This window comes from Peromyscus eremicus, chromosome 13 (assembly GCF_949786415.1).
Source record: "Peromyscus eremicus chromosome 13, PerEre_H2_v1, whole genome shotgun sequence".
Classification (NCBI taxonomy): Eukaryota; Metazoa; Chordata; class Mammalia; order Rodentia; family Cricetidae; genus Peromyscus; species Peromyscus eremicus.
The window spans coordinates 55,260,944-55,284,005 of record NC_081429.1 but is presented as its reverse complement, the minus strand read 5'-3'; the positions used below and the strand labels follow the sequence as shown (position 1 = coordinate 55,284,005).

General features: G+C 44.1%; 1 protein-coding gene across 2 annotated transcripts in view; it reads right to left on the bottom strand.

Moving 5' to 3' along the window:
- Ankrd44 (ankyrin repeat domain 44) overlaps positions 1-23,062 on the bottom strand; it is a 158,744-nt gene that overhangs the window by 77,173 nt on the left and 58,509 nt on the right. For both annotated transcript variants that reach the window (XM_059278040.1, XM_059278041.1), the window contains exons 7-9: positions 21,908-22,120; positions 14,572-14,650; positions 5,215-5,329 (exon numbers count right to left, since the gene is read on the bottom strand). In XM_059278040.1, the coding sequence (XP_059134023.1) occupies positions 5,215-5,329; positions 14,572-14,650; positions 21,908-22,120 (407 nt within the window). The remainder of the gene's footprint in view (positions 1-5,214; positions 5,330-14,571; positions 14,651-21,907; positions 22,121-23,062) is intronic.

Below are 23,062 nucleotides of genomic sequence, written 5' to 3'. Positions count from 1 at the left end.
CATACATGTTTATACATGGCATATGTTTATAATTACATATGTACACACATATATACATATATATGTATATAAACAATATATTTTGTAATGACAAAACATTTTTCTATAGAACAGAGCAAGTTTGAATTAGAATGAATTAGAGAAATAACATCAATATCTATAAAAACTCGATAAGACAGAACGCAATAGTGTAACAGTTACATAATATAGTCTATAAACCTCATTACCACGCCTTTTGATCAATCTCTCCACTTTTTTCACTTTCCACAATTCGTCACAATCTACATTAACTAATTATTTCCTTTTTCACTGCTACTTAGAGAGATAAAACTAATTTAGATTAGCAAAACTTGTTTGTTATTTTATTCTGCATTTAAGAGAGAGTCATCATTTTAGTGCGCGGTTTGAAGGTATCAGCATAGATGCCACTATTATGGCATTTGAACTTGAATATGACACTGTTCGAACAGCCAACTATATACCAAGTAAACACAAGGAAAAGGGGGGCAGAATTCAGAATCTCTGAATCATACAGAAAGGACTTAAACATCTGAAATAAAACTACCCTTTGCTGTTATAAGACAGCTCACCAAGGAAGAATTTTGAAATCTTTAGTAGGAAAACCCAGGCTTGGCTGTCATAGTTAGAGAGAAGCCTCGCTCTTACTTCAGGCATACATCAAGGAGCATTGAGAATAAAAACGCCAAATAACCCTAAAGTTAACAATATATAAGCTACAGGAAAGAGGAGACCAATTCCACTTAAATTGCTGCATTTATCTGGCAAGTCATAAAATTAATGGAAGCCATTTGTATTCAGGTATTTCTAATTTAGCAGTTAGCTGGCATTCCCTACTTAGCTATTCCAAAATAAATGAGGTCTGAAAGATGTTCTTTTGGCACGCTCTCAGAGGTGAAAGGGCTTCTGTACCGGAAGAGTATTGGGGTCTTTTCCAGTTTCCTTTTGGTACTAGGGGACAAGGCTGCTACACCCAATGTATTCTAGAACTTTCCCTTCGCTCTCTGTGGTAAAGAAGTGTTTAAGGCAATGGAGCCAGAAACTGAGTCTTGATTTTGCTACTTGCCAACTACTTGGTGCTTGGCAAGTACATAATGGCTCCATCATCAGGAAGGTAGAGGTAACTATGGTGTCTACGTCACAGTGGTTAGAAGGACTCACCGGGCGAGGGCACACAAAGCAGCTGGCACACGGTTACCCCGGTTACCCCAGGACTGGTTAGCTGCAGCAGGAGCTGGCGGCTGCGAAGCTGTCGTGAGGCTGTGCTCCTGAGGGTGAACGGTAACCCACTAGCCTTCTCAATCTCCTCCTTTCTAAGTCCTGGTTCACAACTCTCCGAGCACATGGGATTGGACTAACTTGCCCATTCAGTGGGCAAGACGCGCTTCCTGACTTAGAATGGATTCCTCTCATGATCATTTTACCCGAATTGTTCTCAATCGTTTTAAAATCCAAACTTTTAAGGAGTTTATCTGTGTCACCCTAGCAGGGTGCACAGGCGTCTGGGTGCGGCTGATAACGCAGAGACTTCTTCCTGCTGTCTGCAGCCTACAAACACTTCCAGTGGTTTCAGTAGTCTGAACACTGCAACATGGCCACCAAGGTTTCTCATGAGTGGCCATCGCCCGTTCTATGGGGACTCCAGATTCTCAGTGAAGATCTCCGCACTCCTGAGAGCCAAGCTCTGGCCTGTCCCCTGGGTTTTGCACATGCAGGTCCTTCTGTTTGACACTCCATCTTTCCCACTGCTTTATAATGTTTCTTAAACTCATTAACGCACTCTTGAGGGTCACTGCAAACATCTTTGAGCTCTAAAGAGTCCTCTGAGAGAATATATTCTTTTCGATAATAATCTAAAATATAAAAGATTTTGGGTTCATCTGAATGAACTGCCAAACCTGAGTGCCCGCTTTTGCACATCACCTTGGCTTCGTGTATCATAGTCTGGTTAAAGGTTGTCATAGGCCAATGGGGAAAACATCCAGTAGACTCTACTAGACATAAGCTGTATCTCAGCCTAGGGAGGGATGATAATAACGCAAGGACACTGAAATCGTTGTGTGACCAAAAGATGGCACAGTTGGTTAGACTAAGGGCCACTGTGCTGGGGCTGAGCCCACTGTCCCACCGCATTGCTTAGACCACTGCAGGGCCTTCCTCCGTGCAACAGACATGGAACCCTCAAGAGTGGCACCTCATCCACCACAACCACCTAGAGATGGCGATCTGGCCTTGTACAACCCGAGTCACTCACTACAACATGTGTTATCAGACGGGCAATGGGCCATGTTGGTACTCGGGAGCTTCAGATCCAAATGACCAAGGGCAGGGTCTCGGTTCCTACTCCTCACTAGCTCTGTGACCTTTCTCCATGGGGCTGACCATGGAACACTTACCCTGTGGGAATGCTGTGGTGGTTACATGTAACCCTTTAGAATGGTGCCGTGCCTAGTTAAGTAATTATGGGGGTTTGCTACCACACTGGTACTAAATTGTACGGTTTCCATGAATGTTATTGTCTATGTGTTTTACAGTTACTATGTTTCACAGTTTTTAAAACATTCGCTGATAGGGTAATTTCAAAAGCCCAAGAAGTTTGTAGTTTGGCTAATGCGTATATTACATTATTCAAGTAATATAATGAAAGTAAGTCTACACAGAGGATCTGAAGCTCTCTCTCCACCATGACCTGATTAACAGATGCTCATCTCAGGCTCGGTTGACTCCAGCTTCTTCCCCAAGCCAGGCCTGGCCTTGTATGACAGGATTCCACATCCCTGATGTGTGTTCTTATATCCCAATGGCAGTGTCACTAGCTCTGGTGACATACTTAGCATTAGGATGGTCACTGTTTATTTAATCTGGCCCCAAATAGATTAAATATTTCTTGAGAGGGGGACCTGTATAACCCCAGAACCTGGTGCAGTGGCTGACAGCAAACAGGCACTCGACCATATGCAACAACAGAGTATCACAGTCAGTTATCTGTGTAACCATGGTAACTGTAATTCTGCTGTGATGGAGGCTGAACGGAGAGCATGATCAGTGAGGTGGAGGGCTTGGCTGAAAATGGATTTCTTTTTTTTTTTTTACTCAGAGAGATATGCACAGCTAACACCGTTTGCCAGCATCCCCCTCCTGTGCAGGTCCTCAGCCTCATCCTCAGCCTACGACATCATCTTTTCTTCCCGGGATACTTGGAAGAGGCTGCCGAGGGTTTGTCGTCGTCTGGATGGCCTCCAGTCTGTCTGGGTGGCTATCAGAGAATCTCTCTTACATACAAATGGGACTGTTAGACACATCCCACACCCATTTATAATTGCTTAACAGCTTCCGAACGCCTCCAGATAGAATCCAATTCCTTGGCAGGACATAAGAGATCTTTCTAGATCCCTCTTCCTCCTTTCCACCTCATTTCTCCTGACTCCTCCTCACGTCAGGCCACCCAGCCCTAAGGCTTCCTTTTAAAATGTCCGTGTTGTGTCCTTGTAATGGGGACTCCTTCTTCATGCTTCTGTGTTTCTTTCAGTTCCCAACTCCATCCAAACGTCTATCCATTTGTTCTTCTACTAGAATGCCAGGTCTTCTGGGAGACCAGAGCTAAAAGTTGGCTGTGAAAGTCCACAGTAACACACACGAGACTGTAACCATTCACTCCTGCGTGACCTCAACCCTCAGGACAACACCCCAGGAGGTCGGCGAAGTCTAGTTCAACCCAACAATTAAAGAAGGTAAACCATTGTAACCTCAAAGCTATGTGTTCCTTAAAATGCACTTCAAAACACCTGGCCTGTGTTGACTTCGATAGAGAACGTGGACCCACCATGGATACCCTGAATCATCTTAATTTTGGTTTATTCTCCAGCAAGATTTTCAATTATATTACACACATTTGATGAACATGAAATTCCTAAGATATGCTTTCCCTCCTAAAAATTCAGTTATGGCTACCCATAGCCTCTATGATCAAGGCTAACCTCTCCATTTAAGTGTTTAAGGCACTCTTTAATTTGTCTCTATTACATATTATTAGACAATAAGATAATAGTTAACATTTATTGATAGCTTCTATGTGCTGGGCACTTTTCAGAGAGCTTTTCATAAAGATTATCATTTTAATAAGCTTTTCTGGTGTGTTTAAATAGCTTGAACTCATTCAGACCTTACCAGAGAGCTTTCCTAGTAATTAAGTCATTTAATCTTCCTAACGAACTTACAGATAGGTACCAGTATTGTCTCCGGTTTTCAAAGCACAGAGGGATTGAGCAACAGGCTCAGAATCACACAGTCCCAAAATGAAGCAGGCTGAAAGAAGGAGAGCCCAGAAAACCGCAGGAGTACGCCTCTCTGCTGTTCTCCTGCTGCTGCTGGCCGCTGTCATCTTCTGCTCTGTCCAGAGACCCTCCCCCTCCCCCACCCTGACTCCTACCCCAGGTTTGCTCAAGGCTCATCTTCAGCTTGAAGCCTTTTCAAGACCTTCCACCTCCACCTTGGGGTTTTCTCTTCCCTGTCAACTTTGATAACACAGACACCGGGCATTTTGCCACTGAAGTCCTGATTTCCTTTAGAACTCTGGTTTACGGTCTGGCTCTTTATCCTAAGTGGGACTTGAGACCAACAAAATTATCTCCCTGAAGATGCCGGGCAGGTAACTGCTCATGAAGCCCTCTGAGAACTCAGTCCCCCGTACCCAGAGAAATGCTTTCCCTATTTTTGTGGAATTGAGTGCAAAATGAAGTCAGAACCTCATACTTCCCCATGTGGCAGACGAACTCCATTGTAGCCTGTAACTCTAGTCTTAAAACCGAGCAAAGACTCTGAATAAATTTGAACTTGCCTAGTCACGTTTCCTGTTTAACGGTGGATGCTGAAACAAGCCACGGGACCCTAGAAAGCGGAGCTGAAAACGAAGTCAAGGTTTTCTCAACTAAAACCAGCAGAGCAGGCCGAGTCGTGATGCAACTGGAACAAACAGGTTCCTCCTGGGCTCTGCCTTTAAAGTCCCTTCCTTGATTTCAGATGTCCTCTGTGCTTAGCTAATGGCCCCATCCACCTTACCCCGGATAAACGGGAGGCCTCCACTGCACGCACCATGCACGCACCACGCACGCACCACACATCACGCACGCACGCAGCCTCCCTCGGCGGCGTCCCCACACGTGGCAGCCAGTCCACTGGCCTTTCCCAGTAACCTACTTGGCTGCGTCGGCTCCGCTAGTTATTAAGGTGTTAATCAGAAGCTCGTGGCCGTATCTTGCGGCCACGTGGAGGGGAGTGTTGCCGTCCTTATCCACACAGTCGATTTCGCCTCCTGAAAGAGATGGTAACACAGCATGATCATTGAGTACCGAATCCTGCCAGCCACCTGAGAACACCAAATACCGATTTCCTTTCTGCTTCCCTGGGCATCTCCGCTCTACGATGTGAAAAGGACTGTTAACGGGGACGAGTCGCTGTCTGAAGCCACAGCAGTGCCGTGTCTGCTGAGATGGAAGTCTATTAGAAATGCTTTTGAAAAAATCTGTATTTTCTCAAGAACCTAAAACCTTGCAACCATATTCTGGCTCTAACTGGATAATACAATCAACTTACATAAAATACAATTCTGGAGATTTATGGAAATGACCTCACAACGAACCAAATGGGACAGAGCATTCAGGGAAAGATTTGTGTAGTATGGTGACCTAGCTTAAAATATGGATGAGGAAAATGAGAAAAAGTATGGATTAAAAGCTGAAAGTGCCTGTATTTGCTAAAAATATCACATTAGTTATCTGCCATCCTTCCACAGAATATTTTCATCTTGTCTCACGTATTTTGCATTGTTTCTCCCCCAACTTTTTATTTCATGTTTCCCTTTCTATGAGTGTATGTATAAATATAATGGGTCTATTTAGTTATATGAAGAATCATTTAAAAATAGATAGTGTAGCATTTCATATGTCTATATGTTTCCCTTAAGATCAAAATATTCCCACCCACAAATGCATCCCCTTGTCTTACTGAAGAACAATGAACACTGGTATAATTTTGTGTAGTATACAGTGCAGATGATACTGTCTTCAACTGCCTTCCAGATGTGTTCACAGCTGTTTGCCTGTTTACATCTGGAATCCAAAGACTCTGAGCATCTCCTTCACGACTCCTTCTGGACTTTATTTAAAAGCCCGCATGCCATTACTATCTTTGGAAATCATCCCACATGTTATAGGATGTCCAGCATCGAGGCCTGCCTGACAGTTTGCTCTTGAGAGTCACACTAAACATGTTGGTAAGGACAGTCCTGAGCAGATGGGGACTTCCCATGACACTGCCCCAGCACACATGCAGGCTGCATTGGTCTGCTGCTGCATCGTGTGCAACAGGCACAGAGCTTCGGCACGGAAAGATGATGCTGTTGACAGTGGCCGCAGAACGATGTGAGCACTTAACGGTGCTGAATTATCAATTCTTTCAAAATAGCTACAATGGGGCTTTTCTGTCATACATATTTTACTTCCATAACAAAGACATTTGCGTTCTCAAGATGGCACCTGCCAACACATCCTACGGCAAAAGAAGCTTTACCCTTTATTACCCTTTGTAGTTCACAAGCATTTTTGTGTCATGACCCTTTAAGGCTGTGCGAATACTCAATTTAATATGCCATTTCCAACAAAACTTTTCCACAAGGATTCCCCTCATACAGGAAACCCTTTAGCAAAAGCTGCCTAACTGCTGGGCACTCGTACACTTGCTCTGATATACATTTGATTGTGTTTTAAATTTTTAACTAGGTTCAATTGAATGTGCTTTATTCATATGTAAAATATTAATACTTCACAAGTCAAAGTTATATTTTTAAAAGCCCCATGCTTAGGAGCTATCTCCGTTGACACAGTGGTTGCCATGCAAGCATGAAGATCTAAATTGGTTCCTGGAAAAAAAGCTGGACACAGTGGCACACACTTGGAATCCCAGCAGCAGTGAGACAGAGACAGGAAGAACCCTGGGGCTCACTGGTCAGCCACGGAGCCCAGTTAGCAAGCTCCAGGTCCCAGTGAGAGACCCTGCCCCAAAAGAACAAGGTGGATGGCTCCTGAGGAATGACTCACCTGAGGGTGACCTGTTGCCTCCACGTGTACAGGTGCATATGTACACACGTGCATGTGCACAAACACGCGCGTGTGCGCGCGCACACACACGCACACCCCTCTCTTCCCATTCCCCTTCTTTCATTCTTACAGACTTCCTACCAGAAACCATTTTCATTAGCTTTAGCACATGCTTCCTGAGTTTCTCTGACAGTGTCTTCGCTGACTACGTCCTGGAACTCCAGTTGAGTGGTCACTTTTTGAGGCCAGCTTTAATAGTACACAGCTGTGTTGTTCCTCCTGCATGGATGAGCTGGCTTAGCAGACTCATATCTATGGATTAGGCTGTAAATAACATCTTGCTGTCTCCAGAAACACTGCAGTGAAGAATCTCATGTGCGTGCGTGCGTGCGTGCGTGCGTGCGTGCGTACGCTTTTGCTATTTGCTATTTGCAGGTCCAGAGTAATTCCTAGAAGGGCCCTTTCTAGTTTAAAAGCAAATGGGTGTGTGTTTTCGTTGGGATTTGCCAACTCGCTCTCTGTGGTGCTGTGTAACTCATGCTAACCAGCGCTGTGAGCGTGCGCCTCCTCTCCACAGTCTCATCAGGCTTTGGAGAATCTGTCATCTGATGGCTGAGAACCAGCATCCCAGTGGGTTTTCATTTGCATTTATCCTATTATGAAGGAAGCTGAGCACCATCTCCTGTATCAAAGGGACGTTTGCTTATCTAATCCTAAGGAAGCATTTTTCAGGACTTTTGCCTGTTGTTCTAAATTTGTGTGTCTGCATGTGGTCTTTTAATCCTTGATTTTCCAAAAGCTCTTCAGACTTTGGGGGATTGCGTATTTATCAATAATATATGCTACAAATATTTTCCTTTTAGTTTTCCTTTGTCTTTATGGTGTTTTTATTTAGTTAAAAACATAATAAACAAACCTTTTCCTTTATTGTGTCTGGGTTGCAAGTAGAAAAGCTTTCTGCACATTCTGGTAACAAAGAAATTAACCCATTGTTTACTACACTGGAAAAATGGGTTAGGTTAGGTTAGGTTAGGTTAGGTTAGGTTAGGCTAGGTTGACCCATGCAGAGTTTATCTTAGTAGCTGTGATGCAAGTTGTCTGACTAAATAAATGTTCCCCCAAAGGCCGGGAAGCGTGAGCCTGAGGAAGAGGGTCCAACAATTCATAAGGACAAAGATTAACAGTTGCCAGGGCTGGGGAGGGAGAACGGAAGTGGATGCTGATGAGAACGAGGTTCATTTAGGGATGAGAAGGACGTTCTATGGTCACACGGCAGTGACAGTTGTGTGACCTTGAGAAAACACTCACACTCACTGAACTGCATATGACTCAGATCCCAATTTAAACGGTAAAGCCTAATGGACTTGGTGGGGTTTGATGTAATCCCAGGACTCAGGAAGCTGCAGCAGAAGGATAGTGCATTCAAGGCTATCCTGGGCTACACAGTGAGTCTGAGGCTAGCCTGAGCTACATAGCAAGACCTCATTTCAAAAAAAGAAAAGAAAAAGAAAAATTGAAGGCCAGAAGAAAGGTATAGAAAATTAAAGAATAAAGTCAGCAGCATGGAAGGACAAATCACAATGATGCTGTGTTTACATAAACAAATAAGCTCTTTAACAACACTTAAAACAAATCACAATGATGCTGTGTTTACATAAACAAATAAGCTCTTTAACAACACTTAAAACAAATCACAATGATGCTGTGTTTACATAAACAAATATGCTCTTTAACAACACTAAAACATTTAAATACCCAGTGTATTAGAGCAAAGTGAAGTCATTCTGAGGGTGTAGCTTTTGGTTATTCAGAAATAATCTCTGCGTCATTGTGGAAATCTGTCCGTTACTGAGCTATCGGCCCATGCTGGCAGGTAACAGGAATAGAGTGGACCTCAATAAATGATTATGCTTTACCAAATAGTCACCCTTACTCCCTAGTACTGTAAAACCAAAGCCAAAGCCCACCAGTCCACAAAGTCCTGTCACTTTTGGCCTTATTTTCTTATGAATCATTTTGATTTGTTAATATATTCATATTGTGACAAGCTATACTAATATTATACTATCTAGTACACACACCTAAACTACATGCATGCCTGTATTTACCAAATCAGAAATGTGAATATATGAATGGATGGCTTTAACCAAGCTATGGACATGTACTTGTTCTAAACAAGGTATTGTTGATGAAGATGATCAAATAAAATACAAAAACAGAGATGTCATTCATAATGGACTGACTGTCCAAGGCAGTATTAGTATTCTGGAGCATTTCCTTCCATTTTTGTGTGTGCATACTCGTGTGTGTATCTGAGCGTATCTGCGTGCATTTGTATTTGTGTATACACATGTGTATGCATCTGTGCATTTGCATATGTGCACATGTGTGGATTATATGTAGAATTTTCCATGGCTGAGCTCATATAATGTAGAAATATTTGTATCTTGCTTTCTCCCTTAATGCTACACTACAAATACGTCCATGTGTTATTTTTTCACTAATATAACTGTAAATGGCTATATAATGTCTGTAATTTGGAGCATTTACCTAACAAGCCTCCAGTTAACAGACATTAGAGGCTCTTCCCAGATGTTTGCTACTAAGAAAAACAGAAGAATAAACACCTTTATGAAGACTCCTCACACTGCAGACCACTTCCCTCCGGCAGCACCATTAGAAGCAGAACTCCTGGACTAAAAGTCTGCATCTTTTTAACGCTCTGGACAAGCAGCAGAAAAACAACTTTTAAGAAAGGCTGTGCCAGTTTACATCCTGGTTCTCAAACACTACCTCAGAGTCTTCCTGGATCTGGGAAGAGTTTGAACTTCCAGGCCAGGATCCTTTGTTTTGTCTTGTGAAAAAACTATTACCAAATCCCCCAGTATCTGTACATCCCTTCAATGAGCCAATGAATCCTACTTTTGCTCATCCTGATCAACGTATCACCACAGGTTTTTTTGGTTTGGGTTTTGTTTTTTTTGTTTTTTTTTTTTTTGAGGTTTTTTTTGGGGGGGAGGAGTAGTATTTTTTACTTGACAAGTATATTGTTAAAATATGTCAGTTGATAACGATAAAATAACTATCAAAAATATGTGGCCCTTGCGTGCGCTCATCACAGACAGATTTGAGGTGCTTCCCTCTGTCTAACAGGCTTATGTGTCTAGATCGTCACTAAAGACTCAATCCGCAGCCAGCAAGTCTGCGCATGCGCAGCTGACCCTGTTGCCTTTGACCACGGAGGAGAAATATCAACGGCGGCCCGAATCCAAACCCTGATCTTTACTCAAACCTGTGTCGCTCTGGGATGACGCTCATTTTTAGAATGAGTAATTCAAACAAATACACTAGGATCATTCTTGTCAAAGTAATAATTGGGTATCTTTCTACATATAAATAAGTAGAAAATCCCAAAATGTTTACCAAAATTGCCAACGGAAGTTCTGATTAGGTAGGTCCTTCAATGATTTCACTGTAGCCTGCAGTGAGTGTATCGTTATTTCATAATAATAAAAATGATAAAGTTAATTATTGTGATCATCTAGGGAATAGAGAGATATCTCACTAGGACCTGATTTTAGGAGTTTCTATTTAAATTCATTTTTATGACCTGATTGTATTTTTGGCAGCCACTCGGCCTCCATGGTTACCCCAGCATAGTCCAGGGCATATATATCTGTCTAAGGACCTGAGCTATGGTCTACCTGAAAGGTCAGCCACGGAACTGAGCTAGGGAAATAGGGAAAGGAGACCCATAGACTTCAGAGAAGCCTTTGTTCTGGACACCACACATAGCCACACATCCTTCCCAGCTGAGAGCCACCAAAGGTTTCTGAAGACATGCCAGGGCCTAGAATTACCATGCTCAAATATGACAAAAATTGAGGAGAGAAAGAAGAGGGTAAAACTATCAACAAGGGTTGAAAATCACCTTATTCTGCGTCTAAAAGGGTTCCCATAGATGCTGTCATTTTATGTCTGTTTAAAGCCACATAAGAATCATTACCATATGTATATGCTTTTGCTGTCATTTAAAATACATTTTAGGGGAACGTCACAACAATAGAAAATAAGAGAAACTTTGCATTTGTATCTGAAAATATGTTTCTATTAGAGTAAATCCTCTGGATGAGGGAGTTTTTATTTTATCAGCACTCTACAGACATTTCCATTTCTACCTGAAAATATTTAAGCCTTGCTCAGAGCATACATTAAAGATCTTTACCATTCATCTGAAGGTTGCAGGTTAGATGCGGCCAACTGATCATTAATGGTCAGTGAGTAAAATAAGCATTTGCCAGATTAAAGGCGTGCGTGGCACGTTCAGAGGGATGATCAGCCTTCATCTGAAATTAGCTTTTCACTGCACAAACAAGAATGGTCATCCTCGGTTGCTTCAGAAGGACTGTGAGCCAAAAGGTAAAAAATCACACTGAGCCACTGTAAGCCAGTGCCTTCAGAAGCTTTAAAAATAAAGAGAGCTTGTACCAGGAGAGTCTAAGGCAATATCATTTTTGAACTTTGTAAGTTACTGAACAGGATCTGAGGCAACTGCCTTGTGCCAATCGCTGGATCGGATGCCTCTGATGCCACACAGTGTCATCTTCTAGGCCCCATCCCTTGCTGTCACTTTGCAACAACAAATGGTGTGATTTGAGTCCAAGTATACTTTGTTTTTTAAATGAAAAAGAAAAAGTTGTGGGTTTTGGGTTTTGTTTTGTTTGTTGTTGTTGTTGTTTTTACTTGCTTGTTTTAGTGATTGCCTTCCCAAAAATTGCTGGGAGAAACTAGGTTTTTGTGTAGATGAAGTAAGCCTGGCTGGAGAAGAGAATCAGAGAAATGCTGTACAGAGGCCAAACATCTAAGTGATCTAACAGAACAAACAAAAATACAAAAGACGTTCCTGGTACGTGGTCAACTGTGTCTCCTTGGGATAATGCCTTCCAGCTCCAGGACACAGAGCAGCTTATGTGAGCTGTGAAAGCTCTGGAGACTGACAACAGGCCACGGGGAAGTTGGGACAAGCTCTGGAGACTGACATCAGGCCACGGGGAAGCAGGGGTTGGGCCAGAGCAGGAGTTTTCCCAAATACAAGAAAATAAACAGGAAGAAAGAAAAGAAGGTCCTCTGCTCCCTAAGAACAAAGGTCAAAAGGAAGAACTGACAGTTCTCATGCATGGAATGAAAGCAGAAAGCAAGCATCAAGTTGTCCATCTATGGGACAGCTCTGTCCCATTCTAGGTACCTCTTAGACACAACTGAACTCAAGTTGAAAAGAAAACTTGTGAACACCACTGTTCTTCTAGGGAGATGTATGTACAGATGGTGGTCAGGAGGCTACTAATAATAGACTGTGCTCCAAACCCTGTTCTCCTCCACATACTGCCCAGAGAGCCCAGCACGTGACCACTGCTCTGCCTCACTCTCTTCATCTTTGAAGTGTACTTGATCAAGTTCCTCCTGGGATGGTGAGAAGGAATTATAAGGAGGTGTCTAGCCAAGAGCCTGGCACAGCATGAACATTCAGCCAAAGTTAGCTTGATCATTACATGTACTAACCTCTGTGTTACAGCCACTGTATCTCATCAGCTCAGGCCTGAGGATCCTGGCCCACCCGTAAACTAGTTACCAGCCAGTCAATGACAGGATAGGCTATAACAAAGGGTCCTAGAAACTAAGAACTTCAGCTCTTTTCCTCACTTCAAAGTGCAGCAAACTCAAAGTTTGACTGATGGAGAAGTCAAGGCAGCCAACAGCCCCCTAGGAGTGCTATAAGCACACTACTATGGGAGAGGGAGCTGAGCCATACTTGAATTGGAGGAGATGCAGAATGTGGTCCGGCAGAGGGATAGACTGGTAAAGAAAAAAAGCAGCTCATAAGAGCAGTTAAAAACACTTACTGCTCTTGCAGAGGACCAAGTTCAATTCCCAGCATCCACATGTCTGCTCACAACCACCTGTCACTCCAATTCCAGGGAATCTGACACCCTCTGGTCTTTGCAGGCAACAGGCACATGCATGATACACATATATACACACAGGTAAAACATTCATACACATAATGATTTTTAACTCTCCAGCCTTGTCTCCACCACTGGAGATTGCTTTAATAAGAGACAAAACTTTTTGTTCCATATCGCTAAAATCCACTGATTAAACTCACATAAAAATATTCAAGGGGCAGGGGAGATGGCTCAGTGAGTAAGAGCCCTTGCTCTGTAAGCACAAGACATAAGTTCAAATCCCCAGCACCCACATAAAGAACTGGGCATGGCCGTTCGTGCACATAACCCCGGCACTAGGAAGGAGAGATGGACAGACCTGAGAGCTTGCTGACCAGCTTAGCTGCAGCCCCAAGCTGCTCAGTGAGAGACCCTGTCTCAAAGCCGTAAGGTAGAGCCAGGGGAAGACACCAAGCATCCTGCTCTGGCCTCTGCATGAGCTTGCTCAGGCACTCACACATATGTTCTCATATGTACACCACACACATAACATACAACACATAATACACACACCAATGTCAGTTTACGACCTGTGTTGCTGCTGTTTCTGCTTCCTAAGCATCATCAGTGACTGGTTTTATATATATTATAGAGAGAATGTATACAATATACAAAAATATATAATATTCATAGAAATATATATTTGGTTTTTATGACTTGAGTACCTAAGTTATAACTCAATGCTACTAACTATCCATTGTGCCCAAAATTCTTTCAGCTACAAAATAAAGAGATCCAAGAAAAGTCACTCACATTAGAATGTTGAGAATTGGAAGATTTGAGTCTACTAAACGTAGTTTAGACGTAACCAAATGGACCAGAAATGTCAGCTGAACGCCTGGTCTAAACTTGTTTTTTGTTATTCTTGCTTTCTGATTGTCTCTAAGGCTTGCTAAGACCATCTAAGTTGTGCTGTCAAAGTTAACCCGCTCACAGGTGCCAACCCTGACCCGTGACACGCAGTGAGTCTTCAGGGACTTTGGCCTCCGAGACAGCCCAGTGATGCTCAGTCCACTGTTGTTGAGCTTCTGGAAAACGGCTGTGTTACCTGGCTCTCCCAGCTCTCCACCAGGCCTCTGCTTTCAATACACACTCTTACCTGCCTAACCCCGAGTCACCCGACTTCTTCTACTTTTGTCCATGTGGTTTAATGAGCTGAAACTTGGGGAACTTTGCTGGGTTCAGCAATCTAAAAATGTCTTAGACCAGCTGTTAGAAAGTACAAGCCATGGAGGCTTAGTTTCACTTAAAGTGAAAAACCACAGCGTTTTACACCTGGTCACCTCTGCCAGCAGCCGGGCACACCTGTTTTCACCTGTCTGGAACTGACTACAACATGGTTTTACATTCTCCCCACTACTGGAGGAAACTAAACACAGCATCACAATGTTCATGTAGCTGTTAAAGCCAATGTGATCTGAGAACACTGTTAAGCTCCACCGAAGCGGGCCCCTTACCGTTCTGGATGAGGGTTTGTGACCGCGTGAACCTTCCATGGACAGCCGTCATGTGCAGGGGACTTTTGCCGTCCTTACTCTACAAGAAAGGAGAAACAAAGGAGTCATGAGCCGGCATCATTGGCCCGGAATGAACTGTGAAAGCCACTCTCGATGCCCTGGGAACAGCAATTTCAATTTTGCTTTAAAAGTGTGGTCAACAACTACAAAGAAGAGATAATTTTGAAATAAAAAGATAAAGATCCCAAGAGGCAGAGGCTGGGGAGGACCAGGACAAACTGTCTTCTGGACAAGATGGGACTGACACTCAGGAACTCAGAGCAGTTCCTCTTGTGGAGGAACCCTCGCCTCCACACAATCGATCAACCCAGTCCACATTCCAGCAGGGATGGGTTCCAGCAGGGACGGGGGCCATGCCCATGAGCCCTCACCGCCAGCTGTGAGCTACTGACCACTGAGGGCTGCTAACGGAAGGGGAGCCCCTGGTAAGCTGGCCTCGCTTCAGTGAGTGGCCTCACACCCATGCATCTATGGTGGGGAAATCTGATCTAGGGAGGAGCAATTAAGTTTGATCAAAATACATTGTACACATGTATGAAATTCACAAAGAATACAAGTATTATATATAAAAAAAGCTGCAGTATAGAAGACCTCTCCAGGTACTGTGCAATATCCCATCTTTATATTTTTAAGTTGTATTATTTCTATGACTCTGTGTGTGTGTGTGTGTGTGTATGTGTGTGTGTGTGTGTGTGGTGTGTGTGTGTGGTGTGTGTGGGGTGTGTGTGTGTGTGTGTGTGTGTGTGTGTGTGTGTGTGTTCAATGGTGGGAATGGGAGACAGGGATAGTATACATATGGAAGCCAGAGGATAGCTTCATAGAGTACATTCTCTCCTTCCAGCTATGTGTGGGTTCCGGGGATTGAACTCAGGTCACAGGCGTGCACATCAAGTGCCTTTACCTGCTAAGCCATCTCACCAGCCTCCTTGTCTTTCAATTAAAAAAAAAATGACAACATATCTTAAAAATCCTTAGGGAAGTGATCTTCCAAAATGCCTTCTCCTCCCTTGCCATCAGCTGACAAGGGACATCTCCTTGGTGTACTTCTCAGCTTCTAGAAAGATAAGTAATCTGTGAACTTGTGTGGACCTGTCTGACCTGTAGCTGATTAAATTGATACAACTCTCAAAACTAAGGGGAAACCCTGCACCATCCCTCCATTTTACTTTAGATACTAAAATGTGTGCTCCATTTACTTATGTCTTACTCATGATTAAAAAAAAAAAATGAAACTTCCTAAAATGGGCTAAGACAAAACATAGAAGATGTACAGAACTTATCTACTGAGTGTTATCATACCAAAGATCAGACTCCCACACAGCTAATTAAGACATGAAAATCCGTCTGAAAGAAACTGTCACGATTCTGGGACAAAAGCATCTCCGGAGGAGCAGGTGTGCAGACTTCGCCCGACTCACAACACTCCACACAGCACTCTGAACCCTGTGATTACGTGGACCTGCTCCTATTCAGTAGGAACTGTGCCTCGGAGCTTGAATGCAGCTCCTTTTCCGGGCTGCGACATGCAGAATGAAGCCCTGGAGGTGCGCTGTGACGGCGGCAGCATGCAGGTATGCAACAGAGACGCTGCATGGACCGCTGCCAAGCTGTGACGGTCAGTACGGAGAAGGAGTTCGCTAAAGTAGTTTTAAGTGGATGATACGTTTGGACTTACAGTGAGGAGTGACCATATCTTCATTCGTGTGTTGATCTTCAATGTTACTACATTTTAATTAATTTATTTAATGTGTATGTGTGTGGATGCACATATGGAGGTCAGAGGATAACTCGAGGAAGCCGGTCATTCTCTTCTTCTATCATGTGGTACCCAACGTTCTAACTCAGGTCCACAGGCTTGGTGGCAGGAGCCGTTACTTGCTGAACCAGCTCGCTGGCCTTGGGTATTTTTAAAGCTTGTGTCACTGTCATTTTCCTAAATATCAGTAGAAATGTTTCCTCAAGTCTGAGGTTTAAAAAATGAAGTGCCACACATGAATATTCAACCTTAGATAAAATCTAAGCATCTATGCTTTAAAATGGCTTTGTTTTTAAAATCCCTAGCTGATTAATCACTAAATAAGTATCTCTTAGATATACTCCAGATCTGCCCCTACCCAGGGTGCTGATTGGTGATAGGAATTCTGTGAACCAGCTCAATCTACTGATTCTGAACGGGCCCAGGGTATTGTCTCACGCTTGCATGGTAGACTCAAAGGCAAGAGCCATGCTTTAGACTATGGGTTGTTTTGTTTTTGTTTTGTTTTGGCAGAAGGAGCTTTATTAAATCCTAGGTATTCCTTTGAAAAGAGTAAAGTAGTTACCCAAACTCTATGCCAACGAAGAGTTAACCACAGTGGTAACTACATCCTAGTTGAAGAAAAAAAATACTAGAGTTAAAATTTTCTTCAGTAGATGAGAGGAAAGCTAACAGGATCTATGTAATATGATTATAGCAGGAATCAGAAAATATGGAGAAAAGACAGATGCCTGGCACCTTTTAAAGGAAAAGGAAAAGCCATTGAGAGGATGAGGTTGTCTTCATCACTGACCTTGAAACATTCATGGACATTTCTAAAAACCATCTAACTGCAGAGCTTGGTCTGGGGTGCAGACTGTCCCAATAACTCAAATACCTGGGAACTGCTTTGGAATAAAGACTTAAAAAACAACAACCAAAAAAAAAAAAAAGAGAGAAGAAAGAAAGAAAAAAATCAAAAACCAAAACCCACAAGGCCTTCAAGCAAGAGGGATGGCAATCCGAGACTCACGGAAAGCGAAGGTGGGAATTTCAGAGCGGCCACTAACTTGTCCATAGATGGTGCTATTTCTTAAAATTTTGCTCCAGGATTTGCTCTTAAATTTAATATAAACACATAAGTAATTATGATTTAATTAAATGTATCTAAAGCTATAAACACTCCAGTGTTTAGGAAATATCTTGGTAAATAGTGAAGCCAGTGCCTTCCCATGCCTGGAAATGAGCGGGAGGGCTTTACCAAGGATTCCTGACTTGGTAGCTGAACTGCGGCTGTGAGCCGAGCAGAAGCAGGCAGTGGCTAGTGCGGAGACTGCAAAGCCAGTCCTGCGGGAAGACGGCAACCACGCTCTGCTCCTTCGGCTGTGTGGGTCTCTAGTGAAGGCACAGACAAGCAGAGGTGACCGCCGATGGTAAAAAGATGGGATGCTTGGTGCCGATGAGGCCCACTTCAGATCTACTTTTTTTTCAGACTTTTGCCTTTGTTCACCGACTAATAAGGCTAGGCAGTAGTAGTCATTTGTCCTAAGTTTCATGGCTACCATTTGGGGCTGCTTTGCTTACACGCTACGGATGAAAGGGTGCTCACTGTTTCAAAACAAAAACAAAAACACTGAAAACCAATGCCATTCAAAGGGCAATGCTCCTTTGTTGGTCTTCAAAATGTAGAACTCAATCAAGCTAAAACTACAACTCTGCTACACTTCATTTTCTGCCTGAAAAATTCTTCACACTGGCCCCTGAATGTTGCTACCTGTCGCTGGAACTTTGGACAAGAGCAACATTGCCTATGTACTCAGGAGACTCTATTCAATTCTTCTATTTGTTTAAGGCTCTGCTTTTATAGGGGAAAAATACTTTTCTTAATTCCTAGTCTCCCCCAATTTCCTGGGTATGTTTCCCTATCAGATTTAAGGCTTTGAAAGCTTTATTTTGAGAATTCACTTAATTAAACAAGAAAGCTCTTTTAAGTATGGTCAAGGCCTGAGTCACAAAGGAAAGCTAACATGAACTAAGATTGCTTTGTGACAAATACTAACCCTTTTTGCAAGGTAGAATCCAACACTGACCTTGAACTAAACAAAATATTTCAATTGTCATGACTATCATGCTCCTCAGGAGTTCATCTTTTCTTCTATTCATAATGTCTTATTTGCTCATCTTCCAACACACAGACACACACACACAGACACACACACACAGACACACACACACAGACACACAGACACACACACACACACACACACAGACACACACACACACAGACACACAGACACACACACAGACACACACACACACAGACACACAGACACACAGACACACAGACACACACACAGACACACAGACACACACACACACACACAGACACACACACACACACACACAGACACACACACACACAGACACACACACACACACACAGACACACAGACACACACACACACACACAGACACACACACACACATACACACACACAGACACACACGCACGCACACACACGCACACACACACAGACACACATACACACACACAGACACACAGACACACAGACACACACACAGACACACAGACACACACACACACAGACACACACACAGACACACAGACACACACACAGACACACACACACACAGACACACACACACAGACACACACACACACACAGAGACACACACACACACAGACACACAGACACACACACAGACACACACACACAGACACACACACACACAGACACACACACGCACACACACACACACACACACAGACACACACACACACACAGACACACAGACACACACACACAGACACACAGACACACACACACACACAGACACACACACACACAGACACACACACACACAGACACACAGACACACACACACACACACAGACACACAGACACACACACACACACACAGACACACACACACCACACACACGCACACACACACACACACATACACACACACACACAGACACACACACACACACAGACACACAGACACACACACACACACACACACACACACACAGACACACACACACACACAGACACACACACACACAGACACACACACACATACACACACACAGACACACACACACAGACACACACAGACACACACACACAGACACACACACACACACACAGACACACACACATACACACAGACACACAGACACACACACAGACACACACACAGACACACAGACACACACACACACACACACACAGACACACACACACACACACAGACACACACACACACACATACACACACACACACACAGACACACAGACACACACACAGACACACAGACACACACACACACACAGACACACAGACACACACACACACACACAGACACACACACACACACACACAGACACACACACACACAGACACACACACACACACACAGACACACACACACACATACACACACACACACAGACACACAGACACACACACAGACACACACACACACAGACACACAGACACACACACACACACACACAGACACACACACACACACAGACACACACACACACACACACAGACACACACACACACCACGCACACACACACACACACACACACACACACACAGACACACACACACACACAGACACACACACACACACATACACACACACACACAGACACACAGACACACACACAGACACACACACACACACGCACACACACAAACAAAAATAAACTAAGTGCATCAGTTTACCTCCTACACCTACTCATGTTCTTGACATCCTCTCAATGAATGTGAACAATATCAAATGCTTACTGTATGACAGATTTTGATCTGTATAATTTAGGTATGACAACTATGTTTAATCTTCACAACGTGACCATGAAGACAATGCTATTATCTCCCTAACTTTACACATAAAAAAACTGAGGCTCAGACAGGTCGCGTTTGGTTAGTTATCTGAAGTCAATGCTAGGATTGACTGATCTATCTGAAGCTAAGGCAGTCTAGCCCCGATCAAAGCCCGTGACCACTCTATAGTACCACCTCCCTTTCCCTGGATTCCATTCCTCATCTCCAGCTCCCCTCTCTTCCCTTGCCAAGATTTGTTGACACTCTCTCTCTGCAAAGTTTCTCCCTCCAGAGGCCCCTCCCATTCCTCATCTTTAGGACTCACAGCCTGGACCAGTTTTACAGACGTTCAGTTACTGCGAAGTCTTCCCATTCGTAGGTCTGCTACAGCTACGCTTATTTTTTCCTCAGGATGGAAAAAAAAAAACAAAAAAAAAAAAAAACGCTTTCTTTTGTATTTAAAAATAACATGCCCATTGATCACAATCAGAGGGTTTTCAAACTGTGAGTTCAGTGGAGGGTTACAAAGATGGTGTCTTTAACTGAAGTCCCTCATCTTCCTTCCCTTGAGAGACCCACAGATGACCACAGATGACCACAGACAACACAGTGACTGTTTAACCACTTGTGTGCTTACCTTAGTGGTCAAGGTGCTTCCTGGTGTTCCAGAGCCCCACATTCTATGCATTCTACGCATTCATTCTATACCTAGTGCTGAGTGGTAAGGGATGGTGGAAGGCACTGCTTGGGATATTCTGCCATGGGGCAAGGGTGTTTCAGTACAACCCACATGGGGAACGTTGAGGGCACAGACATACAGGCTGCCTCCACCAGCCACCATGGTGAGCTGGTAAGTCACGAGTTCACGGCTCCACACTCCCTTGCTCACACCACTCTCAGTTGGGAATGTCCTCTCTCGAATTATTTCTGTGGCTCCTCTCAGTTTATAATCTTCTCAGCTCAAAAACAAGCTCGGTTTTTTGTTTTGTTTTGTTTTGTTTTTTTATCCCCAGACAAGAAACAAGCTAACATGTGTGTCATCTACTTTACAACGTTTCACTACTCAGATTTTTCTCTTGGTACTCATCACATTCTCTCTTGCCTCTTAGCCATCCGGGTGTGTTTTATCTCCTCTATTGTGAATCTGTATGGCCAGAGATCACATCTCGTCTTCAAGTTCCCTTCCCTCCACTATCAAATCAAGAGCAGAGCAGTTCTTAGTCAACTCCATGGCTGAAGAAATGCTCACGGCACTTGGGTCACTGTTCCATCACTGGAACCACTGTTTACAGGCTGCTGGAAAGCCTCTACAAGCCATGCTGGGGTTGGGAATAGTCAGTCATTCCTCTGTGTTCTCAGCAGCTCTGCCCGACCAGCTAACCACGGGTATCTGTGTTAAAATATGGGCTGAGGTGGCACCTTTAAGACCCGACATTCACCCTGAGCATTCATTAACCCACAAAGGAGATATGATTGGAGCCTTGCTGCCTGCATGCTGGTACCATCATACCCAGAGAGGCAACCCAGCAATTTCCACAGCCCCTCAATCCAGGACAAAGCTGTGTGGATCAAAGTGCTTCCAACACTTCACGAACACACAGCATAACTGACAACGGCTGCTTAAGTTCAAGGGCTCAGTGCAAAGGTGTTTAAGGCAGAGAGACTGAGGGTCATACCTGAATGTTCACATCGGCCCCATTGTTTACTAACAGTTCCAGACACAGAGCACCATGAGTGGACGCCGCTGCAAAGTGCAGCGGGGTGAAGCCACTGTTGTTGGGCTGGTTCACGTTAGCACCGTAGTCGATGAGCTCGTTCACGACAGCGTCCTGGCCGTTGTAGCAGGCAATGTGCAGCGCTGTGTTTCCGTAGACATTGATTTCATCAATCTGCAAAGCGTCCAACACAGGGCAATTAAAATCACTGGGGCCAATTTACTCCGTTGACCACAAAAGGCCTAATGGCTCTGGTGAGGGAGAGGAAATATCCACATAAGTCAGCATAATTATTCAGAGCTCACTTGCTCCCCAGCAGGTATCCCGAGAGTGCCTCTCTCCCTCCCCCACCTCCCACCCCCAGGAAAGACAGGCAAAATTGAATATGACAAAAAATGACCCATGAGGTATCAGAGGTTTCAGCCTGTGGAGGGGTTTTCCCAGCTGGAGGGAGACAAACAAGACAAAAGGCAAAGACACTCTCAAAATGTCAGAAAAGCAAAGAACAAACCCCAAAGTCACGAGCTCAGGAAGAGTGACTATGAGAAGAGGGGACAGGGCTAGCAAGAGAGGTGACTTGTGGACCTCGTGCCCTTGAGTCCGGCTGGGAATCAATTCCGTTTTCACTCTGGAGCCCTGACACCTCACAGGCTGACCCACCTGCGGGACTGAGGTATGTCGTCCACAGCTCCCTACTGCTTTCCCAGACCTGCTCAAGCAAGGGTCAGGCATCACCACCTTGGTCTCTCACAGCACCCGGTTCTCCTTTCCCCAGGGGTAAGATACCCTGAGCATTACTGTGCCTGGCTGAAGGAGAATGGGACTGTAGAGACCCACAGAGGTTTCCTAGTGAGAGCTTACTCAGGGTCTGAGAGCCTGAGCTTGCTTTACCCAGCAGGGCTGCATAAGGGGCTGATTTGACCACGGGCGTGGTTACCAGGTGTTTGGAAGGGTCTTCACTTGGCTGTGCGGTGTACTTTGATCTAGCAAGGGGGAGGTCTTTTGCCCCACCCCTTGGCATTGTTTAAAAAGCCCTTTTGAAGAGGCAGAAGGGGCCGATGAGTTTTGATCCAGGTCTTCCCGAAGCTATCCTGTGTTTCTGTCTTTCTCCTCTTC